The 27,501-nt window shown below is 39.2% G+C and overlaps 1 protein-coding gene across 1 annotated transcript in view; it reads right to left on the bottom strand.

Moving 5' to 3' along the window:
- Positions 1 to 4,664: 4,664 nt before the first annotated feature.
- The window catches only part of MINDY3 (MINDY lysine 48 deubiquitinase 3), a 79,570-nt gene continuing 56,733 nt past the window's right edge, over positions 4,665 to 27,501 (bottom strand). The window contains exons 11-15 of the mRNA XM_075922447.2: positions 17,595 to 17,667; positions 14,123 to 14,195; positions 9,369 to 9,456; positions 8,203 to 8,274; positions 4,665 to 5,716 (exon numbers count right to left, since the gene is read on the bottom strand). Of these exons, the coding sequence (XP_075778562.1) occupies positions 5,567 to 5,716; positions 8,203 to 8,274; positions 9,369 to 9,456; positions 14,123 to 14,195; positions 17,595 to 17,667 (456 nt within the window). The 3' untranslated portion in view covers positions 4,665 to 5,566. The remainder of the gene's footprint in view (positions 5,717 to 8,202; positions 8,275 to 9,368; positions 9,457 to 14,122; positions 14,196 to 17,594; positions 17,668 to 27,501) is intronic.

Consider the following 27,501-nt stretch of genomic DNA (forward strand, 5'->3'; position numbering starts at 1 on the left):
TCATTTCTGTGAAGGGGCAATTAGGACAAAGGCATAGTCAAGAAAGAAGTTGGTGCAGAGCAGGCAGGATTTAGTGGAAGGTTAGGGATGAGCTAGAGGTGGCATTTGAGTAGAGCTGAAGCCTTGATCTGGATGCAGGAGGAAAATGGGAGTTCTGGGTACAAGATGCATGGAAGGAAAGAAGGGATGATTATATACAAAAGGCTGCTGGTGAAATTGAGTAGACTGGAAAGAGGGAGATGTGGTCAGAGAAAGACGAGACAATATTATTACATACGATTGCTGTATTCAATACCGTGTAAAGTATACCAACCAGCACTGACCATCCTCACAGCCATGAATGATTTATGTCCATGCATCATGTTGTGCCATAAGATGTTACTTATCTCTGTGTGCGTTGAGATTAAGGGAATGGCACCAATTTTAAGAGAGACAATTACCTGTAATAAAATCCATTGACCTAAGAGGAAAATGTGTCCCTAAGCCCTGGTCTACACAAGGGAGTTATTTTGAAATAACTCCCCTTATTTTGAAATAACAAGAGTATCATCTACACTTCTAAGCCCGTTATTTCAAAATAGTAACTCCTGCTTTCCACGGGGAATAATGCTTATTTCAAAATAGTTATTTTGAAATAGCGATAGTGTGGATGCTCCACTGCTATTTCGAAATAATTTTTCCCCAGTCAGTCAAAGTAATTATTACCCAGTGCTTCCTGGGGCTCTTAGTCATGGTAGCAGGTCCACATTAAGGGAGCCTGCCTCAGACTAATTTTGAGGCTTGCCTATAGTGTGGATACGCTACTTCAAAATACTTCAGGGGGTAGCTGAGTTAATTTGTACAGGAAAAAACAACAAATGGTCTGGTAGCACTTTATAGACAAACAAAACATGTAGATGGTATCATGAGCTTTCGTGGGCACAGCCCACTTCTTCAGATGACTGGAGTTTTTGAAAATAGTTATTTTGGATGTTATTTCAAAATCAGTTATTTTGAAGTAATTTCCTAGTGTACACATCCTAAAAGATTCACTTTGACTTAGGGCTTTTTGGATTCCATTTTGAAGCTAGTTTTTTTTTTTATGCCAACTTTCTGCAGTTTATCTGCTATTGAGATTTCTTTACAGTAGCCCACTCTTTTTTAAATAAAATGAAACTTATTACACTTGTCAGGGTAATCCATGTGATTATGGGAGAAGTTTAGTAAATTCTTTTCCTTCTGCTTTATGATTCATTAACTGGTCAAGTATAGTTCATCTTGTTATACTTGCTACATAGTCATTGTGTGTGACATTAAATACTTTACCTTTGTGTCTTTAAATCATCTGCAAATAATCACATAGGAGGCAGATGTTTGCCGTGCTGAAATGTACTTGTGATGAAAATGCATGCTCAATTTATAGGAAATGTATGCTTTGGAATGTATCTGCTACATTGCTGGTGCAGATACACATCTAGAGATTAAATAGGTATAACTCACAAAGGTGTCTTAATCTCTTATTTTGGGGATTGATATATTACTGTCCATCACCTGTGCTAGCTTTCCACATAAAATTGCTAGCAACAGTGGAGTCCCTGCTAAACTTTCAGTAGTTTGTTAGTTTAAAAACTTTTTTTTCATTTAATATCTTTTGTTTTTTGTAGTAGAAAAGGGCATTCGTGTTTTCAACATGTTGTATGGGGAAAGGCCTTTTAGAAAGTTTTGCATATGCACCCTAAAGACAGTCAGACTCCAGATTCAACTCATCCCCTCTGGAAGTTGTTCCATTGCCAGATTTCTTCAATGATGAATGCTTTGTTCTCTGATTCATCCTGGGTTTTGCAATCTGCATTGTCTCAGGACAACAGTTAGCTTGGTAGCTGATTGTTTCAAATTTGGTCTTTAACATATCTGGGGCTTGATCCAATAATTGCTTTATTAGGACAAAAGCCTTTAGCTGATATAAGAAACAGAGCCAGAGAAAGGATAGAATCTGCCTTGATGTGAGTCTGAAGAACATAAAGCCAAACTACATTTAAAAGTCAATCAGTGTCTGCTTACATGATCAAAAAACCAATTTAGAATAAGCCCAGTCCTGCAGTTCTTACCTGGGTAAAATTCAGGAATCATTGGTGATACTCAGGGTTTTACATTATGCAGGAGTCAAACTAAACTTTATATGGTACTTTGGTTCTAAAATTCATCAACATTTCCTGTGGAGTTTCTGTGTAAGAAGTAGACTAAATTTTTCATAAAAGTTCTTAACACTATAATCTTATTATCTGTACAACTAGGCTTTGTTTACACTGCAGGGCTTTTGCGCAAGAAGCTTTTTGCGGAAGAGATCTTCTGGAAAAACTTCTTGTGCCAAAGCACGTCCATACCTCAAAAGTGATGTGCTTTTGACGAGAGCATCCACACTGCATGGACGCTCTTGGGCAAGAAAGGTCTGATTGCCATTAACAGAATGGCCTTCAGAGCATCTGTGCTTTTTCTGATAGCCTCTTTTTGCACAACAAACCACTGCGGAGCATCCACACACACCTTTTTGCGCAAGAGCTGTAGGGCAAAAAGGAGTTATTCCTCATGGGGAGAGGAATTACTCTACCAGTAAAAGCCTTCTGTCCTGTCAATTTACTGTAATTTTTTTTTGCGCAGAAACACGCTTGAGGTGTGGACACCCCACCAGTTTTTGCGAACCCTGTAGTGTAGATATAGCCTTAGTGGCATAATCTAAGTATTAGCATCAGGAGAACAAATATTTTAAAGCAATGAACAGGGTTTTAACTGTATAATTACTATTAATGTTGATGGCAGGTGTGCTGCTAAAGCCTTCCACTGACTTTGAACGTGCACCCTAAGTGTCTATCCACCTTGACAAGCTTACTATTTCCCTCAGTTATTTATTTACTAGTTAAGGGATTTCTATTGTAAGTAAGCCATTTGGGAGTATGTAATTGGAGCCATTGCCCATACAATACTTTGTCTTGGAAACAACAATCATGAGGCTGAGGGAGAAGAGGTGAAAACAACCATATTTTAACATGAATGTGCAATTCTTAGCAGCCATTGCATTGCTAGTAATATTCATAGAAAGTGTCCTGAACCTTTATGAGACCACTACCTCCCCCATAATAGAGCGTAATCACAGACAGCTAACCTCAAATTGATGGCTTTTAGATGAGGAAGAAGTATGAAGAGCACTTCTTTTGTAAATGGAGCTCTACTTAAACTGCTTTTCCTCTATATGCCAGCTTGGGGTTCATCTACACAGCAGTGTTATTTCGAAATAATGTAGAGTCCACATCTACACAGCAGGCAATTATTTCAAAATAATGTCAAAATACTGTCAAGCTGGAGGACTTCTTACTCCGACTCTTGTAACCCTCATTGTACAAGGAATAAGGGAAGTTGGAGGAACAGTGCTCTATTTCAAAATAAATGCTGTGCAGATGCTCCCAATTAAGCTACACAATTGATATAGCTGAATTTGTGTAGCTTATTTTGAGTTAAGCTCAGCTGTGCAGATGCACCCTTGGTCTACTGCATCTTGAATCACATCAGCGCTATCTTTTTAAAGGGCAGGCTACTCTGGTACCCACAGATAGAAGAAAAAAAATCTGCAATTTATTGCTCGTGCTCGTTCAATTAAGAAAAAAGTGAAATCTCACCTTCAGAAGAGCCCTTTCTGCTACATTCTAGGTCCAATTCAGCTAATGTTGAGAGGCTTTCCCCTCAGTAGTCATTTAATGAGTTTTAACTAGATCCACTAAATCAAATGCCAGAAGATCAATCTCCGCAATCTCCAGCGTGGCAAGTGGCGACATGACTTCCAAGGGCATGAAATAGGGTGATTTCACTTGATTTCCACCTGATTCTGGGTAGGAAACTGAGGTGTGCCAGATCACTTAAGCAGGTTGCATGATGGCTTCATGGACAGAGAAGATAACTATAGCTACTCTCATGTACGAGCATCAGTTTCACATGTGAAAAATACTCATGCTCCAATTTGAATCAGATAAAAGGACATTTGGGTCTAGACACATGAAAGTCTATTTTTTAAAAATGTTCTTAAAGTGTTACTGACCATGAAAAGATTTTTTTTTTCAGTAAAATGTAATTAATCCTGTTCCTACTGAGTTCATCTCAGTTTCCAAAACCAGAAATAAGACAGAATTACAGAGTTAAGTATTTTGAATGAATATGTGAATGTAACCTATGCTCAGACTGAGGAGTAACTGCATGCAGTTATTTGTTTTATTTCTCCCTGACATTACTACATAATAAACATTGAAAATTCTTTAATATACAGCTGTTTTGTTAGATTCTTTGTTTTGACAATTTGAACAGCACAGGTCTGCTTAATGGGGAAACAAGTTAACTGATGCATAAAAATAAAGTGCCCTTACCTACATATTGTAGAGAAAATACATTTCTAAACATGAATTCTTAGCCCTCTTGGTATTAATATATGCTATGAATTTTTGGTCTGAACAGCAAGTGTAAGTGGGTCAACTTCAAAATTGATCCACTTGTTATTTTTAACTTGTGTTTATAGCCTCCTCATGTGACCACTTTACCTCAAAAACTGTCCATTTTTATCCAGTTGTTTTTTTTCAATATAAAGAAATCAAAGAGGCAGCAAATAGGTCAGATGGAAAAAACAAAAACTTACAAGTGCTAGGTCAGTCTAGGGAAAAGCTTTTATTCAGGGCTAACAACTAGATAATAAATAAAGGAATATACTCATGTAATAACATGTTTTCATGCACTTAACACATACAATAAAGCTGGCTTACATTGTTTAGATAAATTGATAACAGATATTTGGCAATACTATAAATCTGAACAATTTAAAGATTATAGAACAAATTCTTCCTGATGTTGATTTTTTACATTTCCTTTATAGAACTTTGAATAAATATTAATACAGATATTTTTCCCTCATACTCTGTCTTCACTTTTAACATGCCAGATAGCTAAGCCATAGCAACATACAACTGCCAAGAAACTGCCTTTATGGTTTATATTAAGTAGTAATAACCTAGAAGTTATTCCTAGTTTTACCATTTTTGTAAAAGTTGGTTGGAGCCAAATTTTAGAAAAAATTGCAGAGTTTAAACTCATTTAAACATTCAGTGCAAGGCTAGTCCAGACCACAAATTATGATACTGTAACGTAAGCCAGTATAATTTAAATAATAAAACATGCTCAAAAGATTCAAGGGGAAGTAATCAGAGAATGCTTTTATAGTTGAAAGATTAATTTGATACCTAACATGCAGATACTGCAGTATTAGACATTTTTCAAATTTTTATGAGATGGCAAGTTTAGATGATATAAAGAGGCTTTAAAAAAACTCACTACCACAATGGCCAAAAAATGACAAACTATTATAAAGAGAAATCAATCTGATTAAAAAATTAAATATTTCAATTAACACTGAAAAATGTTTGTAATCATTATTTACAATTTATCAATGATACCAGTGTACAGCTTCATACAGTCAAGTATAGTGCTTTCAGTAAATAATTCTTAATCCCCCAGTAAAGCATTAGATAGTAGTATAATATTTCTTCTAAACATATCAATTTAATGAAGGAGATCGATCTGTGGTCCAGAGTAATTCTATATATGGCCATTTGGTTTGCAAACAGCGCTTTATTGGAGTATCATCAGTCTGTAGCATTGGATCTTCAAAGCCCATAATTACTGCTGTGCCTTCTACATACATGACCTGTCAAAATAAAACCATCTAATTTAGTACATTTCCTGAACTTTCTTTTAAGACAGGAATGTAATGTTTCTTTTAAGACAGAGCATGTTTTTCATAATAAAAGGAAAAACTCAAATCAACTAAGTTTTACACAAGTAGTTCAAATTTGTTGAAATAAACAAAATCCAGAGTATCTACCTGATAGGTGTTGATGCCTGTAACTCAGGGATGGCAGATTTGATGGGGGATTACTGCAAGATTTTGGAATGTGGTCAAGGGCCGTACTCTTCCATGATATTAATGGAGGAGGTCTGGGATGGAGATTGGATGTAGAAGGGAGTTTGGGATTGGGGTGCAGGAGGACATGTGGGGTCTAGCAGGGAATTTGAATTAAGAAGGTAGCTTTGACCTGGGGCATGGGACTGTGGTGCAGGACGGTTTACAAGGATTTGGGTTGTGACCATATAAGGCAAGAGATTGTGACCTGGAACTAGGGTGCAGAGTCTGGGAGGGGGTATGGATTCAGGAGGGGGGAGCAGAGGGTTTGGCTTATGTGGGGTAGGGTGGCAGGAATGGGGAGCAGGGTGTGTGGTGGGGGGGGGGGGGGGAGACTGAGGTGCCAGAGGCAGGCTCTGGCTGGGGAGACTTGCCTGGGTGACTCCTGACCAGCAGCTCAGCATGTTTCTCAGGCAGCCTCTGTGTCTGCACAGGCTGAAGGGGCCATGTGCATCTGTGATTAAGAGCCTGAGCTCTTCCTGAGCCTGAGACAGCTTCCATTGTCTAGAAATCAGACAATGGGATTATGCTGGGGGCAGGGACAGCATATGAAGCCTCTTCTTTCTGCCCCCCAGCTCACAGCTGTGAAACACAAATAGCCCAGCAGCTGCTTTTCTGAGTGGAGTTCAGGGCCAGGTGAGGCAAGCTGGGAGTCTGCTTGAGGCTTCCCTCTGTGTCCTCAGGCTGGATCTGGTGGGTCATATCCAGTCCATGGGCCATTTTTCGCTCAACCCTGCTGTAATTTCTATTCAGGGTACAGATAGTACATAAACGGCATGAGTAGACAGTAAAGGCCAAAGAAGGGGAAAAAAAAAGTCCAAGGCATTAGGCCATTAATTGAAAAAGCTCAATTTGTTTAAGATGAGAGAAAAGAAAAAGCACAATAGGCAAAACATGCATTACAGCATAAGTCTTACAATAAAGTCAGAAATGGGGTTTTGACCACATTTTCAGATGTGTAATAGTATAGTTTAGTACAGTATATAACATTCCTAGTTATAGTTGCTCTTTCAAGGTGCAGAGAGAGTATTTTCTTCATTTCAGTTTATTCACGTAGTTCACTTCAATGACCTAATTAGAGGTAAGAAGCCAATTAGCTATTGAAAAGCAGGAAAGATTTTGTTCCTTTCCAATCTATGACTAACTACTAAGTGGGAAAAAATTAGATCTACTAGTTCTAAAATATTGCAGGACATGGTAACCAGAAATAACCAATTCACTAATTACAGAAATTAGTCTTAAATGGAAAATGACTTTTAATGTAACCAGTATATTTAAAACAATTTAATAAAAATACTATTTTTGTGCATGTTAAAACTGAATTTCTATCACCGAAGAACCTGACAAAAAAAGTAAAAATTTGTCAAATACAAATGGCCTAATTCACCATTTTCTAACAATGTAAAAATTAACAATCTGAACAAGTGTAGCTACCTATAATTATCAACCTATGAGTAAAGGTAAGATTTTAATCAATCCACCCTGCTAGTCGATCATCATCTGAGTACCTTTGCCTACATTTTGGAATATGAGACTGTTGGAAGTTCCATAGCAAATAATTCTAAAGATTTTATAATCCCAAATTACTCTGATTTCAAATAGGATTAAATGGGGGTTGGCTGAAAATGCATTTTCTAGAAGGGCCTGGTAGTAATCTCTACATCTACTCATTCCTTGTAGTTTCTATTCAGAAGAACTAGTTAAAAATGTTTTTTCCATTGCAAAATAATCTGACAGAAAACACCAAACATTTTTGCCAAACGCAGAACTTTTAAACTCAGAAATGCTGCTATTAAGCTGTATGGACGATGAAATGTATCTATCTCATAACCCCAGCCTCTTCTCTGGGTCTGACTACATCTCCCATGTGGTACTGCCTTCTTTATGCATGAGGGGAGACTGATGTAGCTATCGTTCAATCAGAGAGCATGGCATATAGAAGAGAACAGGAGCATGAGGCAGCATTTCCAAATTGAAATATTTATGGACTTGGGAAGAAAAATATCCATTTTTCATAGAAAGCATGGCATTTTTGCAAAACAAGTTTCAACTGATTTTTTTTAAAACTGGCCTAGTGTTTAGTGTCAAATGTGGTGGCAGTTCTGCAATATAAACACAAGGAATGACACTGCCACCAACACATTTCACAGACAGTGAACCGCTGTCTCATGGTCATAATTAATGGTTGCTCCCAAGCAGGCCACAATTCCTTTTCTCTCAGATCATCATACCTTTTCGTTATAATTAGATTGCTTCAATCCATTGTAGTGATATACAGTGAATGACTCTGGAACCTTGGAGTCCTAGCATAAACAAGACAGTTCATTTTATATTAAAATCAATTTATCATGCACACTATTCCCTCTTCACAGTTACATTGCTTGATGGGAAAGGGGCAAGCAGGTCAGAAAAAAATGGTCAGTTAAGATACTGAAGACTTTCCAGAGCGCTCACAGGATTAAAATGCAACACCCAGTCAATCAGTTAAAAAGTTTAATATTTTATTCCCCCCCCCCCAAAAAGAATACCTTCTTCACTTACCTCAAAATGAAGAAGAATCATGTTTGGAGTTTGAGGAATGGTATTTAAATTTAATAAGACAATTAATTCCACTCTGTTAGTTGTATATTGCTTCCAGATTTGTCAATAATTGCAAGTTTTTGGAGGAAATAAAATTTAATTCAAAAGACTTTCTAGTGGTTCCACATGTCAGAAAGGGGATGGAGTGCAAGTGAAGAGGGAAAGATGACAAATCCATTTCCTAGAAGCTGTCAAAAGGCAACTCTGGATCTTTTAATCCTAAAAAAATTAAAGCTGAAGCCTACACTTTTCCTCTAGACATTGACTCATCTCTTAATGTATCCAGTCCTTACCATCTTTTATAGCAAAGCTCTAGAAGTGCTTTTGAATCATTGCAGCATTAGTGTTTTACACTGCAGTATTATTTTGCTAAGGTAGGCAAAACTGACCATTTCATTCTCACCAAAAGATTAAAATTAAAATGGATTCTGAAAATGCAGGTGACTTTCTAATTCCCACATAAGAGAAATTGCATTTTAGATTTAAAATACTTGATGTCAATTTTTCCTTGTATAACGTGGTCTCCTTATCTGACACTTAGCAGCTTCAGCTAAGCGGTATGAGAGCTACAATTTAGAGTAGTTTTTTTCATTTAACATTCCAAAATGTTTAATGATGTAGGACAGCTATACTGAACAGTGCAAAGAGTCACTGGATGACCCAAAGTATCACAAAATGCAAAATTTATTAGCTTAAATAATTTTTCAAAAATGCACATTTAAAGGTATGACTGTTTAATGCATCACTTAAGAATTCTATTTAGCAACATACAAAATGTTCTATGGCGCAAGTAGTAGGAAAAAAACATCTACATTACCTGCTCAGGGAAAAATTCTTGCAGAAAGGGACCCAGTAATATAATTCCTAGTCCTTCTGGATCTAATTTGGTCTTCATGAGATTTACACTAAGACAAGAACATTGGATACAAAAATATGAGTTGCACATTTATTCTTGCATGACTATGTTATGTGGTATTACAACACTTCTCACTGCCAAATATATTGAGGTTTTTTTATTTAGAGTCTTAAATAACAAATGCACCAGAACGGCACCAGATTTGACAAAATGCAGTTATTTTAAAACCAAACTAATCTGTTATTTAAAATTCAAGTAGTTACAATTTTGAAAGACTTGCCTTTTTAGGTAAAGTCAGTTGAAAGCCATGGAGACTAAAACCTACACTTTAGCCCAGAAGATATTTTACTTTGTTGCAAGCATTCCTCATCTTAAACACACAAACCAGTCATCCTTTGAACAGCTCTGAACAAACAATCTGTTTTTAAATGGAGATTTGAAAAGCCACCAACAAATACATTTCAGAGATTTTTAAAATTAAGTTTGATAAGAATAAATTTAATTGAAATAAGGTCCAATGTTTATCATTATATATTTACATAGTGCCTTTCATATTAAAGCAGCCCAACCACTTAATGTTTATCCTGATATTATACATAAACAGAGAGAAGAGAATATACTTGGAGTAGTATAAAAAGCTTTATTGGCACTAATGTGGGATTTTTGCAAGCTGTTCTAAATGAGCATCAATAAAACATTTAAATTTTATTTATGCAATAATTTTACAGACACTACTTAGTAGAGCTTTAAAAAAAATCATATTTTTCCTTGATCTCTGTCTACAGCTAAAATTTTACCAGGTCAGACATCTGAATTAGAAAATTTTATAATTCTCACAGTATCTAAACTAGCTCTCCTGTAAACCCAGTAGAATTTTAACATGAATTTTAAATTCTGTCACTGGTCAATTGCAGAATATTTATCACTGCTAGCAAGCCCATACCTTTGGTGTGTTTAACATTTTGGCATTTAAGGTTTTTTTTTTTTAAGCATTCTGAAAACTGCTCAGTTTTGGAATGTCAGAAGGGGTTCTAGGCATAAAGGATTAGCAGAGAGAATGCACAAAAGGTGTATTTAGGGCTTGTTTACATGGAGCAGTAAAGTGCAGTCTGAGGGTGTGATTTCGAATGCATATTAATATATTGTGCAATAAAATGAGCCCTGTAAAGCCCTCTAATACACACTACAGTTTCCATAGGTCACTTAACATAGTACTGTTTCAGACGGAGCAGCAAGGAACACTTAATGTGCACTAGCAGGGTACACAGATCAATCTATACACAACACATTAGTGTAAATTAGAAATCACAGTCCTGGAAGAGGCATTATTCAACTTTGTAAATAAGCCCAAAGATGTATATAATGTATTCAACTGACCTAATGAATACAGAAAAAAATCCTTTGGTTATTAATGAAATACACAGCTAGGAAATACTAAAGCAACTACTTAAAAACCTCACAATCAGAAGAAGTTTTAGGCCCAGTTTTAAAAAGGATAGAATCATAGAATCCTAGGACTGGGAGAGACCTCAGGAGGTCAGAGTCCAGACCTCTTAGGAAAGATGGTCCCCTCGTGGATCTGTAACTGGTTAAAAGACAAGAAACAGCATAGGAAGAAATGGTCAGTTTTGGAAAGGGAGAGAGGTAAATATCTTCCAAGGACCAATACTGGGGAAAGCCACTTCCAACAAAACTATTGGAAAAATGTATGCAAATTGCATACCTTTTTCCTATAAAACTCTGTAGTCTAGACAGAGCCTGAGTGTGTGTCTGTGAGTGTCTGTTCAAGAACTCTTCCTAAACTGTAAGAGCTAGGACCACCAAATTTGGTATGAAGCTTCTTCTTAACCTAGCTTAAGCCAAGGTCTGGGTTTGACTGTGCCTGGAAAATGAGAAGTGCTAGGAATGGGACTGTTTTCCATAACATGGAAAGGGGGAGGGCAGAGAGACACGAAGAACACAAAAGTGAGGGGAAGGATGCAATACTGAGAGTGGGCACTGGAGGCAGCTGCAGCACTAATAGAGTGACCAGCGGAACTGGGGCTCCACCATCTTGCCAGCCAGCACACTGGAAAGGAGCCCCCCTCTGCCCCAAATCTGGAGCCTCCCTCCCCCAGTGAAGAGACTGCAGTGTGGCCACCCCTGGAGTCTCTGTCCTTCCCCCAGCAGCCTGCAGGTCATGGGGTAGAGTTCCACTGAAGGGGCAGGAGACAGCACCTATCAAGACAGTCTGCAGGCCACAGCTGAAGGGGGCAGCCCTCCAGAGCCTGGCTTTCCCTAGACTGCCTGCAGGCTGCAAGGCGGCAGTTGAAGGAGGTCAGCCCCAGAACCTCGCCCCCACACCCACAGCCTTCAGGCCCCTGGAGCTAACCCACTCCCAGACAGACTGCAAGCCAGTGTGGGGGGGTGCCTTGCTGGCAGGGGAGCACTAGCCTGCCCCCCTGGAGGAGTCACCACAGGAGCAGTGCCACTCACCACCATGGGCAGCCCAGGTAAGTCCCCCTCCCTCCCACACACACACACACACACCCACCCCCCCCCCAGACCCCCTTCTGAACCTCCTGTCCTAAGTCCTGCACCTCCCACCTGCCTAATTTCTACATCCCCTCCCCCTGCCTTGAGCAGGTTTGAGGATGATAGGTGTTGAGATCTGAAGAGAGAAGTCTATAGGAAGTTTTTAAGAGGTGCTCATTTTTTGGATTGTGTGCAAGAGAAACAATTTGTGGTCAGAAAGTTATGCTAATGAGTCAGTAGATGGAAAGATGGAATTATTCTATTTTAATTCTGAACCAATTCCTACAGCATGGCTTTGTGGGCACTATCCTGAAGGTGCCATCTTTAATTAGAGATGAAATAAGATTCTTCTGATTTGTGATTAGTAGAGATCCTATGATACTCCCATATATAAAAACTTCCTCTCATTTACACACACACACACACACACACACACACACACACACACAAGTTTAGATGGGAGTTAATTTGAAGAAAAACTGATTTGCTTAGAAGAAAAACACATTTGTAACCACCGTGCTTGATTTTTATCTTAAAGAAAACAGCATGAAAACATAAGGAATTAAGAATCTAAATACTTCTTACGGTCGTTAAGTTTGTTCCATATTTCATGGACTGCAGACCCAAAACTTAGATGTCAGCAGAAAAAAATGTGGTGACCCTACGTAAGTCAGAACCTATTCTAATACCATTGCATTAACAAGAACATATTGTAGACTACGGTATGAAGCAATTCCATAGCTTGATCTGCAACAAAAAGTCTTTTTAACATGGTATACCTTTCTTGTGAATGGTTCTTGATCATATGACACCTGATGTTCCATGTGCAGTAAGAAGTCATGATTATGTCACATATATCCTAAAACCAAAGCCACCTTCTCTGAAAGAAAGATGGATTTGGAAGGAGGATTTTCCCTGTTCCTTTGGGAAATCAGATGTGGGAGACGCAGTGGAACTAAAGAAGCCTTCCCAAGCCTCCCAAATCAGGCTCTTTCCTTACAACCTACAAAATCCTGTTCCCCTCTGGAGGAGGAAATGTTTCATATAGAGCTAACATCTCTAATTTATCTCAGAAGAGCCCACAACTACTTTTGATTAGGACAGAATGGGATTTGGCCTTATAAATGAACAAGGCTAACGCTGGGAGGTAGCAGAAGTTCAGACACTGAGGTTTGTTCTTTGGATTGGATTTTCTGGAAGTAAAATATAACTAGATAAGCAGACTTTGGCTCCAAAATTATTTGATACCTGAAGTCCTGCGCGGATACAAAACTGCTATCTGCATTTGCAAAAATGAGGCACTGATGTGGATACTCCTGGATATAAAGTGGATATCTGCAGATTGGCAGGGCACTATCAATTCCACCAAGTATTTGTGAAACCTTACCATCAATGCCAGTTAAAATAAGAATAATTACTGAGTGAAGAGTTTCACCTACATAGCCACTATTAAAACTTGTACATCTCTGGTACTGAAGGAAACAACTACTGAAGGAAACTAGAACTACAAGTTGAACTTCTCTAGTCCAGCACTCTCTGATCTGGCAACATCTGTGAGCTGGCATGAGTTTAGTTAGCTAGATGTCCACTTATCATGGGGATGGCCATGTTTCCTGCGGTCCCACAAGTTTATTTACAGCCACCAATTTTGGCTCTGTGTTCTGTGCTGTTATTTAGCTTTAATTTACTACTAAATATCTTCGAAGAGCCCACTAAGCCGTGCAGGTAATGCTGCTAGATTATATTGATCTCTCATGGTTCTGTAAATTCTCTGGTTCAGCACTGGTCATGTCCCAAGGGTACCAGACTAGAGAGGTTTGACCTATATTAAAATGCAACCATACTGAATCAGACCTCTAAGATGGTTTCAAATCATTCTGTAACATGGTCATCTACTGTCAAGAGACCTTATTTTTTCTAGTACACAGATTCATCTTGTAGTATTGGGTTGTCATAGGCAAATGCATGCACTTACAAAAGCCATGTGCCACAAATAGCTAATAACAGTGTGCTAGGAAAAAATCCTCTTTCTAAAAATAAAAAATTATTCTGAAACTTACTTTTAGGCCTTTTTTTTCTATTTACAACTGACAATATTTTGAGGTACTGTCCTCAGGACACTGCACAAAACTATATGTACTAACAACTCAAGCCATAACTAATCTCTTAAATGAAACTTTAGCTACACAAATTACACTTACTATTCAGGATCTGACACAAGGTCCAAAGCCTTCATTACATCTTCTAGAAGGGTTTCAGGTATAAATCCATTATCTGCCATAGGGACACATTTCCTCATTAGTGGAAAATAAACTGAAAACACTTCAAGATTGTAGATGTTACCCATGCTGGTAATTAAGTCCACATCTTTGAATTTCAGAGCCAATGTAAAGTTACATGACAAAGTCTTAGAACTCATGATTTCCATACGTATTTCCTCAACAAAATACACCTTGCAGGCCTACAGGTCTTCAAAATGACATTTTTAAAACACATTTTAAAACGTGAACCTTATTAAACTTAACAGTTTTTTAGTAAAAGACGAATCATGCAACCTTAAAATAGTGAATGTTTTAAAACTTGTTTCTAATCAAAACAAGTGAATATCAAGCAGCTTCTGATTTCTAAAATTAAACTAAGGAATTTTTCAGTACTTGCCATACCTCTAAGAACATGACAGATCCAGTATGAAAGTCTTATCTCTTTTGAAAATTTAAGATTAAAGAAAACAAATAGAGAAACAGTTTCCAGCTCTGAAAAGCTTACAATAAAACTGATTCTTACGATCACTATTTTTGACTTCCTCATCCTCTTTAATTATCAAGAAGCTTGTCTATTTTATTATTAGGTTGATAAACAGCAACACTTCTTGATTTGTTGGTTAATCAGTAGGTATCATACTCCCTTTTAGGTACGTCTGTCTACAAAAGCTGGAAGATGTGAATTTCAGCCTGTAACTAACTTTGACTGTGCTAGCACACTAAAAATATTAGTGTAGCCATAGCAGTGAAAGCAATGGCAGGGGCTAGCTGTACCAAATACATACCTATAGGCTGTGTCTACACTGGCCCCTTCTTCGGAATAGCCATGCTAATTTAGAACTTTGGAATAGGGAAATGCGCAGGGGATTTAAATACCCCCCGCGGGATTTAAATAAACATGGCCGCTGCTTTTTTCCCGGCTTGGGGAAAAGCCAGAAAAGAGCGTCCAGACTGGCACGATCCTCCGGAATAAAGCCCTATTCCGGAGGATCTCTTATTCCTACTTTCAAGGAAGTATTCTCTTTCAAGTAGGAATAAGAGATCCTCCGGAATAGGGCTTTATTCCGGAGGATCGCGCCAGTCTGGACGCTCTTTTCCGGTTTTTCCCCAAGCCAGAAAAAAAGCGGCGGCCATGTTTATTTAAATCCCCCGCGCATTTCCCTATTCCAAAGTTCTAAATTAGCATGGCTATTCCGAAGAAGGGGCCAGTGTAGATGTAGCCATAGTGTTGGACAAAATCACACACATGGCAGTCATGTATGATTTGTATCACACTAGCTCACTAAATCCAAACCAATGCAGGTATGTCTCCCTAAGCTGGAATTTACACTTTTCAGCTCCAGTGTAGATATACCCTGTGAATCTGATTCAAGCCTTATGAGCAATGTGCCTTGCAATGCAAGAGACTGTACCGCTGGAGGTGGAGTGTTTTACATATACACAAAGTCAGAACCTACAAATGGGCTGTGTTCCAAAAGTTTACTTGTAAGCTGGTTATTTGCAACTCGGAATACATTTTCCCACAGAAACAATGTTAAAAATGGTAGTTAGGTTCCCAAGCTAACCCACAAAAGCCTATTTAATCCATAACATAGTTGAAATACAGCATATTTGCAATGAAAATTCATAAAATAGGTTTTTATTTAACCTTGAATGCTTGTGCTGAGGAAAGACAGGTTTAATTAGAGGAGGATGAGGGATAGGTGGAGATTTTGAAGGGATTTCTGGGCATTCCGCAGCCCCATCCTCTCCCCCGTGGTCTGCACCCAGTCTCCGCCCACTAGAAGATGGCAAGTGGCGTGAGCACACGCCAGAGGATTCTGGATGAGCAGAAGGCAACTGCGCAGCCAGCGACAGTTCCCCTTTAAAGCAATGCTTCTCTCCAGCTGCTGACTGCACAAACACCCACTGGTGCTCCAGAGAGCACTTGTACTGTTCAACACTACCTGTGCCTCTTTCCTGCTCCCCTGAAGCAGGGCCATCCATACCCATATGCAGAATACACATCTGTGTAGGGCATCCAAAAATTTGGGGCACCCCAGGGTCTTAATGTCTACCCACCTACCTCTTCCTATCCCTGCTGTGTGGTCCTGCTTCCTCTCGAGGGGATCTAGTTAATTTAAGAGTGAAAAAGCTTGCCAGACCTATTAGCAGAACATTGGACCTATGAAAGAGCCATTCACATGATAATGAAGCCATTTAACAGGCATTTGCCAACCCCAGATATATACTGTCATTTTCTGAATTTACTGTTAGTCTATAGCAGTGGTCACCAACCAGTAGACTGGGATCTACTGGTAGATGATGGAGCCTCTGACAGGTGATCCTGACTGATTTGGCCAACCACAGCACTTCAGATGCTCCCCCTCCCCCGTCCGCTTTGTATCTCCTGCCCTCTGCCTTGGAGCTGCCCCCCACCCCCGGGAGCCTCCTGCTTGCTGTGGAGAGCAGTGAATGGAGAGAAGGGAGTAATGATGTCAGGGTGCCCCCCTCCCACCGTGTATTCTATCTTCACAAAATGAAGGAAGGCACAGGGCTTGTATGGAGGGAGTTTGCTGGCTGCTTTTGAGAGTGGTGCAGGGTCAGGGAAGAAGTGAGCTTGTCTTAGCCCCACTGAACCACCACCCAGGAGCCACCTGAGATAAGCACTGTCCAGCTGGAGCCAGAATCCCAAACCCCTGCCCCAGTCATGAGTCCCACCTGCACTTTGAGCCCCTGTTCTAGTCCTGAGCCCCCAAACGCCCTCACAGAGCTTGTACCCTGACTCTCCTCCTACCCCCAACTCCCTGCCCCAGGCTCCACTCAGAGCCCCTTTCACACTCCAAATCCCTTAGCCCAAAACCAGAGCATGCACCCGAACCCTCTGTCCCTGCCTGGAAAAAGGGAGGAAGGATGGGGGAAAGAGCGAGGACGGAGTGAGCAGGAGCAGGGCCTCCAAAATGGGGCATGAAGAAAGCAGGGAAAGGGTATTTGGGTTTGAGTTAGATCCTGGGTTGCACTTAAATTAAAAAAGTGAGCTTGTGCTTAAAAAGGTTGGAGACCACTGATCTATAGGATCTTAGTTTAAAAATATTTCATTGTGTTGCTAAGGATTATAAAATCACAGCTCTAAAAATCATCAATCCCTCACGCCTTGGTCTGCTGTTGGGCAAAGGGGCATCAGTTTAATAGCATTGCCTACGACCCCACAAATCCTAAGGACATCCCTGCCTCAGGCTGCAGGTGAGCTTTTGTTTGTATGTGTGGATGTTCCTAAATTGTTTGTGACTGGGGATTGCCTGTATTGTGAAACTGTTGCCTTAGTTTTCTAGAAAGATTCTTCATACTTAAAACCAGTCAATGAAGATCTGAAGTCTGTCAGGTCACTCAATACCCACAGATTTTAACAAAAAGCTAAATAATGTTACTTTACCTTCTGGATCATATGTTTGAAAAACTCTTCTGGCTTGTTCTGAGGGAGCTTCTGGGGCAACAAGAGCCAAATCCTAGACAAAATTCCACACGATTCATTATTTCAAATGAATACATATTGTTTCACTATGGAAATACATGATCATATTGAAAAATTTCAAACCTTAAATTAATGAACGTAGCAAGTGTAATGGCAGAGGTGAGCCTTAACTTCAAGTTATTTCCACATACAGGGGGTGGCCACTATAAGTTGCCACAGTATACATCCATTCCACACTAAAGTCGTTGACGTTTGTAAGAACTGATACATTATAAATCCTCCCATTCCCCACTATAAGTTGTGTGAAACACTCCCCCAAATTTGCTTAAATGGAAGTCAGCTACAGGAAAAAAATTCCCCGCTTTAAGTTGTTTCACTATAAGTCTAAGTTTTTAGGAACATATCTTGGACTTATAGCAAGGGCCCCCTGTATCGATATTCTTAAGGTTATGTTATCAAAGAATATATTAAGATTTAGTTACATGGTTTTCCAGACAAATGTCCTGGTTTGAATACTTTTCATGCAGATGTCATGGCATATAAATAGCTTATCTAAGAGCCAAGGCTGTTATAACTGGAATGCTTATATGGACAACTAAATTCTTTTGATTTTAACAGGTATTCACCTTTAAAGCTAAATTCTCTTTAGAATAAATTTTGAAGACAATTATAGACATGGAAAAAACACAGTAAAATTGGTAAAATGCAAATGGGTATACCAAACAGATTATGCAAGACTAGCCCAATAACTTTCTTCGAAAAAAAGAAAATAACTGAGTTTCTTAGACAAAGGAAATACAATGTATCAAATATGGATTTCAATAAAGAAATTGATATGGAGATTAGTTAATGAAAAAAGACATTAATAAAAACTGAAAGGGGTAAGGAACTGGCTGAAGGGAAGAGAAGAACTGATTATTCTAAAAATTATCAGGCTGGAGAGAAGTTAGTGGAGTTCCTTGAGGACTGTTCTTGGTAACAATATACATGATTATTTGCTCTAGTGTGCTAATGAAGTTTGCGGAGGACAAAGTTGGGAGACGCTGTTAATTACAGAGGAGCATCAGAAAATTATACAGGAAGAATGATATGACATTCAGCGATTCCAAGGTCAGAAGGAACTATTGTGATAATTTAGTCTGCTCTCCTATGTAACAGGTTACAGAGCTTTCCCAAAATAATTCCTAGTACAGATATTTTAGAAAAGTATTCAATCTTGATTTAAAATTTGCCAGTGATGGAGAATCCACCGTGACCCTTGGAAAATTGTTCCAATGATTAATTACCTTAATTTAAAAATGTATACCTTATTTCCTCTCAATCTTTTTAGCTTTACTTTCCAGCCACTGGATCACAAATACCTTTCTCTGCTAGACCGAAGAACCACTACCAAATACATGTTCCCCATGTAGGTACTTACAGACAAATCAAGTCTTTGTTTAGCTAAAGTGAGTATCATGTTTTATAATTCTTCCAGCATTTTCATGACTGTCCTCTGAACTCTCTCCAGTTGACATGCTTCTTGAACTGTGCAAATAAGCACTGGATACAGTAATCTAGTAACAGTCACATTTGCACCAAACACAAAAATAATCTCTCTACTCTCCTGTTTATGCATCTACAGAGCATATTAGTAGAGCCCTGCATGGATATAATGTCTATCCGCCAATGCAGATATCTGTAGATAGGAACTGGTATCTGCTGATCCACAGGATTCTATTCCCAGGAGATGCTGTTGCAAAAGGAGAGGCGCATAGTGCAGCTGGTCCTAGGAGCCAGTGCCTTGCACCAGCAGCTCCTCTTAGCTCTGTAGCTGTACTGCCCCAGTCTCACTGCCAGCAGAGCTACAGCACCCCAAATAGGAGAAGCTGCTGGAGGTGTTCTAGCTGCACAGCCAGGAGGAGCTACTGACATAAGGCGCTTGCTCCTAGGAGTAGTGGCATGATGTTCCTTTCTTTTGGCCACGGCACCGTCTGGAAATAGAGCCTTGTGGATGAGTGTACACCAATTTTTATCAGCAGGTATCCGCATCTGCAGGTAGACATTTGTATCCACAGAGCTCTACCTATTACCCCTTCCAGCTAAAACACACTGCGAGCTCACATTCAGGTGATTATCCACCTAAAAATCTTTCAGAATGGTTGCTTATCAGGATAGAGTCCTCCAAATTGTAAGTACGGCCTACATGTCTTGTTTCTAGATGTATAAGAATTTCTGTGATAAGCTGGGGCTCATCAGTTGGAAATGACAGAAGAGAAAGACAGACCTTCGTGAATTTATTGATCACAAGATGGCTGAGCCTCCAATATGATGTGACTATAAAAAAAAAAAACCCAAATGCGATTCTAGGCTATATCTGGTGAGGTATTTTCAGTAGAGATAGAGAAGTATTGATGATATTGCAGCACAAGAAGCTACTCATCTGGAATATGTGTATAATTCTGGTTACCCATATAACCAGAAAGATTAATTCAAACTGAAAACAGATGCAGAAAAGGGGTATTAGAGGAAGGATGATTAGAGGAATGCAGAGATTGTCTTATGAGAGGAAACATCTTTGCTTATTTAGCCTAGTAAAATGAAGGATGAGGGAGGACAAGATAGCTCTATAAATGCTTGGGAAGGAATGGGGGAAGAGCAAGGAGTAAAACAACAACAACAGGAAGGGAGAAGAAGAGTGAGGTTCTGGAAAAGCCTTCTATCAGGAATAGTGGGGACAAAGAGTTTCCATTCAGTCTTATGTTTATATTGCAATAAGCCTAAATAATTTATTACAAGTTAAAAAAAGTTACTCCATTTAAAGTTACTCTTTAAAATGATTCATAGAATACAAAACATCACAGATGTATATACAACTATTTCTGGCATAATTTTAATTTTGTTTCCATTTTCTTTAAATCAAAAACAAATCTGCTGCCTGAAAGTGTTGTGACAAATGATTTAATCTGGATGATGCAGGCCTGTACTATTGTTCCATTTAATTTAGGGTATCGCTCTGCTCACATCACCCCTCTTTGAATCCTACTTCTTGCTCCCCATCTCTATTTCATCAAACAACATGTTCATATTCACTTGGGCTGAGGAGCTATTTTCCTGGGAAATGATAAACGCAACACTGGAGAGAATATTTTTAGGCCCCTTAAGCCTTTCTTCATAAAACCATCTCAAAATCTGATGAATACACTGATTCCATTTTTTGTTGCTGGCCAAGTCTGAAATTTGACTTGTTTTGTTGTATGGGAACATTTAATAGATTCTCTCTGCCTTTTTTAGCATTTTTTTTTTAAAAACACAGAACGTTGATCAGCTCTGGCCATTTGATTCATGCAGTTTGTGTGTGATGCAAGGCACCGGCCAGAAGGGCACCATTTTCAGTGACCACTGGCTTTATGTATTTAAATTCTTTCACTCTGGGTTCTCTCCTTGCGATATATTTTTATGGGGAGTTATCCTCCCTCAGTTATCACAGTCTTAGTTTTACCAAAATGCACCTTCCTAAGTCCAGCCTGCTCAAAACTACATTGCCACTGTTTAAAGTGGGGGCTCTCGTACATTTCAAAGGCTCAGGAGCCATAGGGAGAGTGAGGCCAGTCCCCCTGTTGGCCCCGCACTCCCTGCAGGGCTTCCGCTTTTAAACTGTAGCAAGAGCCTGGCAGGCACCCTTATAAATTAATAGAATAGCCAATGAAAATCCCATCGACTATTTGATTAGTTAATTAATCTAAATTTAACACCCCTAAAGCTACCTCCAGGTCCACAAAGGTAACACCGGTTGATGTTTCTTTTCTTTGAACTACTCCATGAGTATCCATTGTGCAAGTATGGCATCAAACTGTGCTCCTTACCAACATGCACCCATACTGACCCTTCCAAATTCCAAACATTTCATACAGAAGCTGTTTAATAATCTTCGCTCCCACTTTCATAACTTAATTGGGCAATAATTAGCACATGGTGTTAACACCTCATTTAAATTTATAAACAGGCAACATAGAGCTTTTATGCCATTCATTTGTCATTTTCACTTTAAGACTATTGCTGACCATACTCGTCAGGTACTTGATGCCTTTCCTTCCTGGTGATTTGATTGCATCCAGTTGTATTTCATCCGGATGTGGTGCTCTTTTTCATATTCCTAAATGTGTCTGCAACCTCTTGGTCTCGGAGATAACCTATTGCACTCCAGTTTGGCTCTCACATTCTTAATTCCTTCCTTGGGTTCTCATTCATTACTCTTCCAAAATAATCATTTCACACTTTGATTGACCCTTTGTTTACAATATACTTTATTCATTTCTAACATAAGCAAGCTTGTTCAAATCTCTCATTTCCTCTCTTGCAATGATGAGTCCAGAGATGGTCTTCTCTCCCTCCTGTATTCTTAAATAGTTATATATGCATCACAGTTCACACTTCTAGCAGTCAACATTTTTTGCCTCCATATATGCCATCTTATCACTGTTCAAGCCACTGGCCTGCCATTTTTGAAGGTTTTTTTTTTTCCCCTGATGGATTCTTTAACATGAGTATTCTACCCCATGTCTCCTTTTTTATCCCTTTCAGCAGTGGATTCACTTCTTTTCAGTAAAGCTGCCGTAAGTGTGAACCAGTTTTCCTTCACACATCCATTGTGATCAAATCCCATATCACATGCATTCCCAAGTATTGAATAGGGGAACCTCCTGCAGATTTGCACAACAGCTGAGAATATCCAGCAAGCAGTGGTAGACCAATTGGCAACCTCTCTCAGTGGGGCACTTGGGTAAAACTGGTGGTGCAGTTACTGCTATAAATGCTGGTCAGATGAGGTTAAGATTTATTTTAAGACAGTCTTTCTTTGCCTTAACAGGGCTGGTGGGGATTGTCAGACTTGTATGGAGCTCATCTAGAAGAAAAGCTATTTCAAATCAAATGTGTTCAACTTGGACAGTCATCTGTAAATCTTATCTATTTCATATGTTCATGTATATCATATGACTATCCAATATAACCTGCTCTAAAACAACAGTTTGAAACCTATGCATGAATGACGAGGTTTTGTGGTGTGTTTGTTTGTTTGTTTAATTGCACTGTTTAAAGAGGTATAACTAGTTTTCTTGGCACATGATTGTATGCCTTCTCCAAGTACAACGCTGCTACCTCATTTGAACTTCCCCATAGGAATTAATAGTGCAAATACGACCGACTAATCTCCTTCCAAGCTTGAATCCATACAGACTCTTTCAAATTTCAACCATTCCACAAAGATGCTTTTCATCAATCTTCTCATACTTCCAAAAACTCATTCCATAATTAAGTTGATGTCACAAATTGTTAAATTAATTATGGGAGCATATGGTGGGATATTGTAATTAGTGTCAGTTAAAGGTGGAACTCTGAGTATGCCTGTTTTTAAAACCATTTAAAGATCTTTTCTGTTTAAACATTCTAAACATGCTAATTTAACAATAAAAGTTGATGCAAGCTGTGGAGGTGGGTAAAGCCATTTTATCCGTCTCGCAAATCTCCTCAAAAAGTTACATTATATGAACTTGCACTTGTCTAACTTTTAAAAATTCCACAGGCTATGGAAGCCTCCCCCATTCCCAAAGTATCTCCAGCAAATTCCCATTGATATTACTTGTCCACTTGTTTAATGATATTTGTTGGTAACAAAACTGAAATAATGTAAATATACATAATCTGTGTTTGGCAGTGCACATGCCTGTTTTCCCATTACAATGTGCATCACCATGAAAGACCACAAAGATTCAGTCTTTCCATTCATTAACTGGCATCTGAAATGAACTGTGCTTTCACAGTAAACTGCTACCTTTTTAAGCCAAATGCTAGAAATGGAATAAAGCCAGCTCTTTGTTAGGCATTACAATAATAAAGTATGGTATCCTGATGTTCTATGTAAATCATTCAAGAAGGGATTACATAATTTATTTTCCTCTATTCTACAGTTTTCATTATTTAAAAAAGCAAGATCAGAAAAGCACCCTTAGTTATCAGAGAGAAGCACCACCAAGAAAATAAACGTGTATTTTTTTTTCAGAAGTGGGAAGAAACCCACAACTTCATAGGAACTTTAGATTTCAAAGGGAATATTGTGCTACGATAGGAAGTAAAAACAAATTAAAACACCTCCCAACGTATAAGATGGCATCCCCTATGTATCTGAGATTTTAGTGTTGTTGATTTTTCACTTGCTATAAAACTGAAGTTTAATGCACCACTCATTTTTCAAGGAATATTAATGGAAAATAAATATGAACAACTTCAGTCGGTAAAGACTAAAAGTGTGACAAACATCTAACAAAAATGTACTTGAACTGCACAAACTGAAATTCCATCATTTCTGCCAAAATATGAAAAACAAACCTCCAGCCTTGTGAACTGCATTTAATACATTCCACACATTGAAGCTTCCATATAAGGAGATCTCATCAACACTTTATCATAACATAATTATTTAATACTTTTTAAAGTACCCCATATCTCAAAAGGCAAGAAAGTCATATTTCACCCGGGGTTCTGGTGATACACATAGTCATTTTACAATTTTCAGAAGTGCTCTTTAATAGTACCAGTTATTTTAAGATCTCATGTTTACCCTAAGAGGCAAAATATATTCTTACAAGTTCTAATAAAAACATTCCAGAAGTTTGTTCTGAAAATCAAAAATAGCTCACAAGAAATATTTAATGACTAAGCTGCACTGATCTGCCTGTTCTGAAAATTTTATAGCATTCTTCACTGAAAGGCCTATTATCCTTTAAATTCAAACCTATTAGGTATGGAATATTTAGAAGTTTTATACAAACTACACTAAGTATATGACTTAGAGCAACATTTTATTCCTATTAAAATATCGTGTAAAACATTTTTCTACATCTTAACTTCAAATTAAATATGAATATATGCAAGAAATGCCTAAGCTTGATAAAGAGAATCTCCTGGAATAGTTATAATAAATTAATGTAATCTGTGGATTTAAATAAATCCTAAAGTATTACAAAGGCTATCTTTTTGTAGCTCACCCCAACTTACATCTCACTGCATTCAAATTGATAGTTGTTACTTCTAAAATAAAATACAGCAAGTCTTCCCACTGGAAAGATATTCAGATGCTCAGATTGTTTCAAAAGTAATAGATTGAAAAGTTAGGCTCCTGAGTGGCTTAATTTTCAAGACTGCTAAATACACAGCAAATCATGATGATGTCAAGGACAGTATCTTAAAGCACATTCAGGACGAACTTATGCACAAAACGTGGTCAATTTAGCACAATACTGACTACTGACACCATATTACTGCCATTTTAGGGAAATGGCATAGTGTACAATACTAAATATTAGAAAAGCATGTGGTGCTCTTGTGATATGGCTAGACAAATCAAAAGTAATCATCATATATGGCCGAAGGATGATTTTAACTAGATGGACTGGATCTTTAACCTCTAAAGATTCAACTCATTGCATCACAAAAAACACAGACTATAGATTTTCTATGTTTTTGTTCAATGTCCTTTTATATATCAAAATATGAATACAAAAATAAATGACATAGATCTTATTATGAAAAAAAGTATATTTTAACAGAATTATTTCTAACACCAAATGCTTGGTTGGCCTGCAAGCCTACAAAATGTATAGAGGCAAATCTATACTTGATGTTTGTATTAAAAATTGGCAGCTTTAACTAGAACAAGTTAAAGGTAGAATGTGGTTTTGAGGAAAGGGTTCCCACTATGCATCTTCCTGAGAGGCAGTCTTGTGCTTATAGCCATTCCAGAGAGATGTGTTTTTCAATTTAGGTTAGAAGAAAATAGTTTCTGCTAGGTTATCTCAAGAATTTCTTTCCTTCTTGAAAAGCCTTAAGGTCTTTCAGCAGCTTGCTATAGACCTACATTAAAATGGATTGGTTAGAAATAAAGATAATACCCAATGAAGTCTATCAAGCCACTGTATGGGCTGGTTCTTAGAAATTCCCGAAACTGTCACCTGATAAGCTGATCATACTACCGAGCCCACCTACCTGCCCCACACCTTGTCCTGATGAACCAGAGGTTCATGTTTCTGGAGGCAAGGGCCCACAGTTGGAATAACATCCCCCTGCCCCAGTAGAGTAACAGACCCTGATATCAGATCAGCTTTAGGAGGGCTCAGTTACAGGGACTTGACAGCACTTGAAGCATAGCCCCAGATAGGACCCAAACCCCAAATAAATTTGTCTTACTCTGTATACAAGTTTTACAAGCTCTCAAACAATGGTTACATGCCCCATTTTGCATAAAGCATATTCAAGTTACGCATATTTATATTCAATTCACATTTCCACTCAAAGCCATCACTGTTGTTTGACTAATGCTCTGAGTCCATTTGACCTTATAGTGAAGTCAATGTTGAATCAATGTAAGCACAAATGTTTCCATGACAATAGACTAGTGTGATAAGAACAGGATTGTGACTTCAAAGCAGGATAAAACAGGAGAAGCTGGAGTAGAAGAGTAAAAATGTGTATTAAAACAAAAGTTTAGTAGCAGAAAATTCAATACAAACAAGAGTTTTTATTAAATAATCCTGTTTTCAATTTTGCTTTGGTGTGAATTCTCCCATTAAAAAATAAAGAAAGCAATCCTTTTAAAGTGAGATGGCAGTTTCCTAAAAGTTTAGTTTTCCAATAGCAAATTGATAGTTTGTTCGCAACTCACAAAAGCTATAGAAACCCCTTATTTTAATAAAAAGGTTGTATGAACTTATGTAAGTGTATACATGGAAAATCAATGCTTTACTTCTGGTAATAAGATCCTGAAGCTTACATGCAGCATACATAGTTCTATAAGACAATGGTTTACCTTGTTGGCAGACTACTCTAGCGCAGTGTATCCCAACTGGTGCTCTGTGGAACCCTGGGGTTCCACTAAGCGAAAATAGGGGTTCCGCAAGGAGCCAGCACTCCCTCACCCCCTCTGAAAGAGAGACCGCTGGCTAACCAGCTTCTTAAAGAAGCAGCACACTTATTTCCCTTTCCTCCCTGGCGATGCAGAGGCGTAGCAAGGCGGGGGCAGAGGGGAACAGTCGCTCCCAGCCGGCACACTAGGGGGGTGCCGGACAGGGGTGACCCCACATGACCCACAACAGGGAGGGAAGCACTTCTCTCCGAAGGAGTCAGTGCACACTGCCTGAACAGCTGGGGATGTGGCACCAAGTAACTTAGTTCTGAGGCTTTTCTGCGCAGTGGAGGCGGGGGAGAAGAGTCAGGAGACCGAGGTCTGCACAGCTCCGACTGTGCAGGAAGTGCTCTCTGCCCTGGGACTCCCCGCACCTCCCTCTCTCCCCTGCAGGACGGCATCGTGGAAGTAAGTTGCTGGAGTGCAATAGCTCCTGCTGTTCAGGCAGCGCACGCCAGCTGTTTGAGGAGGGGAAGTGCAGTTGCACATTTCCTGGAACCCAGAGGTGCTGCAGGATTGCCAGGTACTGGTCTCAGCTTCTCCTCTCCCCTGCTCAGACCCCCCCCCCCCCCCCGAGTACCCTGTCCCCACCAGCACTATCTCCAGCACCCTGCCACCCACCCCAGGACCCTGGCCCCAGCACCCTGCCATCTACCCCAGCACAAAGCACCACGCCATCCACCCTTGCACCCAGCAGCACCCTGCCATCCACCCTAGCAACCAGCAGCACCCTGTTCCTTGTCCCAGCACCCTGCCACCCACCCCAGTGCCCAGCAGAACCATGTCCCTGACCCCAACATCCTGACCCACCACCCTGCCACTTATGCCAGCATGCTGCCACCCAGCAGCACCTTCTCCCTGGCCCCAGCACCCACTAGCACCCTGTCCCCTGCTCACACCAGCACAGCTGGAACCACATTAGTGAGGCCT

This window comes from Pelodiscus sinensis, chromosome 2 (assembly GCF_052426305.1).
Source record: "Pelodiscus sinensis isolate ZL-2025 chromosome 2, ASM5242630v1, whole genome shotgun sequence".
In the NCBI taxonomy this organism is placed as follows: Eukaryota; Metazoa; Chordata; order Testudines; family Trionychidae; genus Pelodiscus; species Pelodiscus sinensis.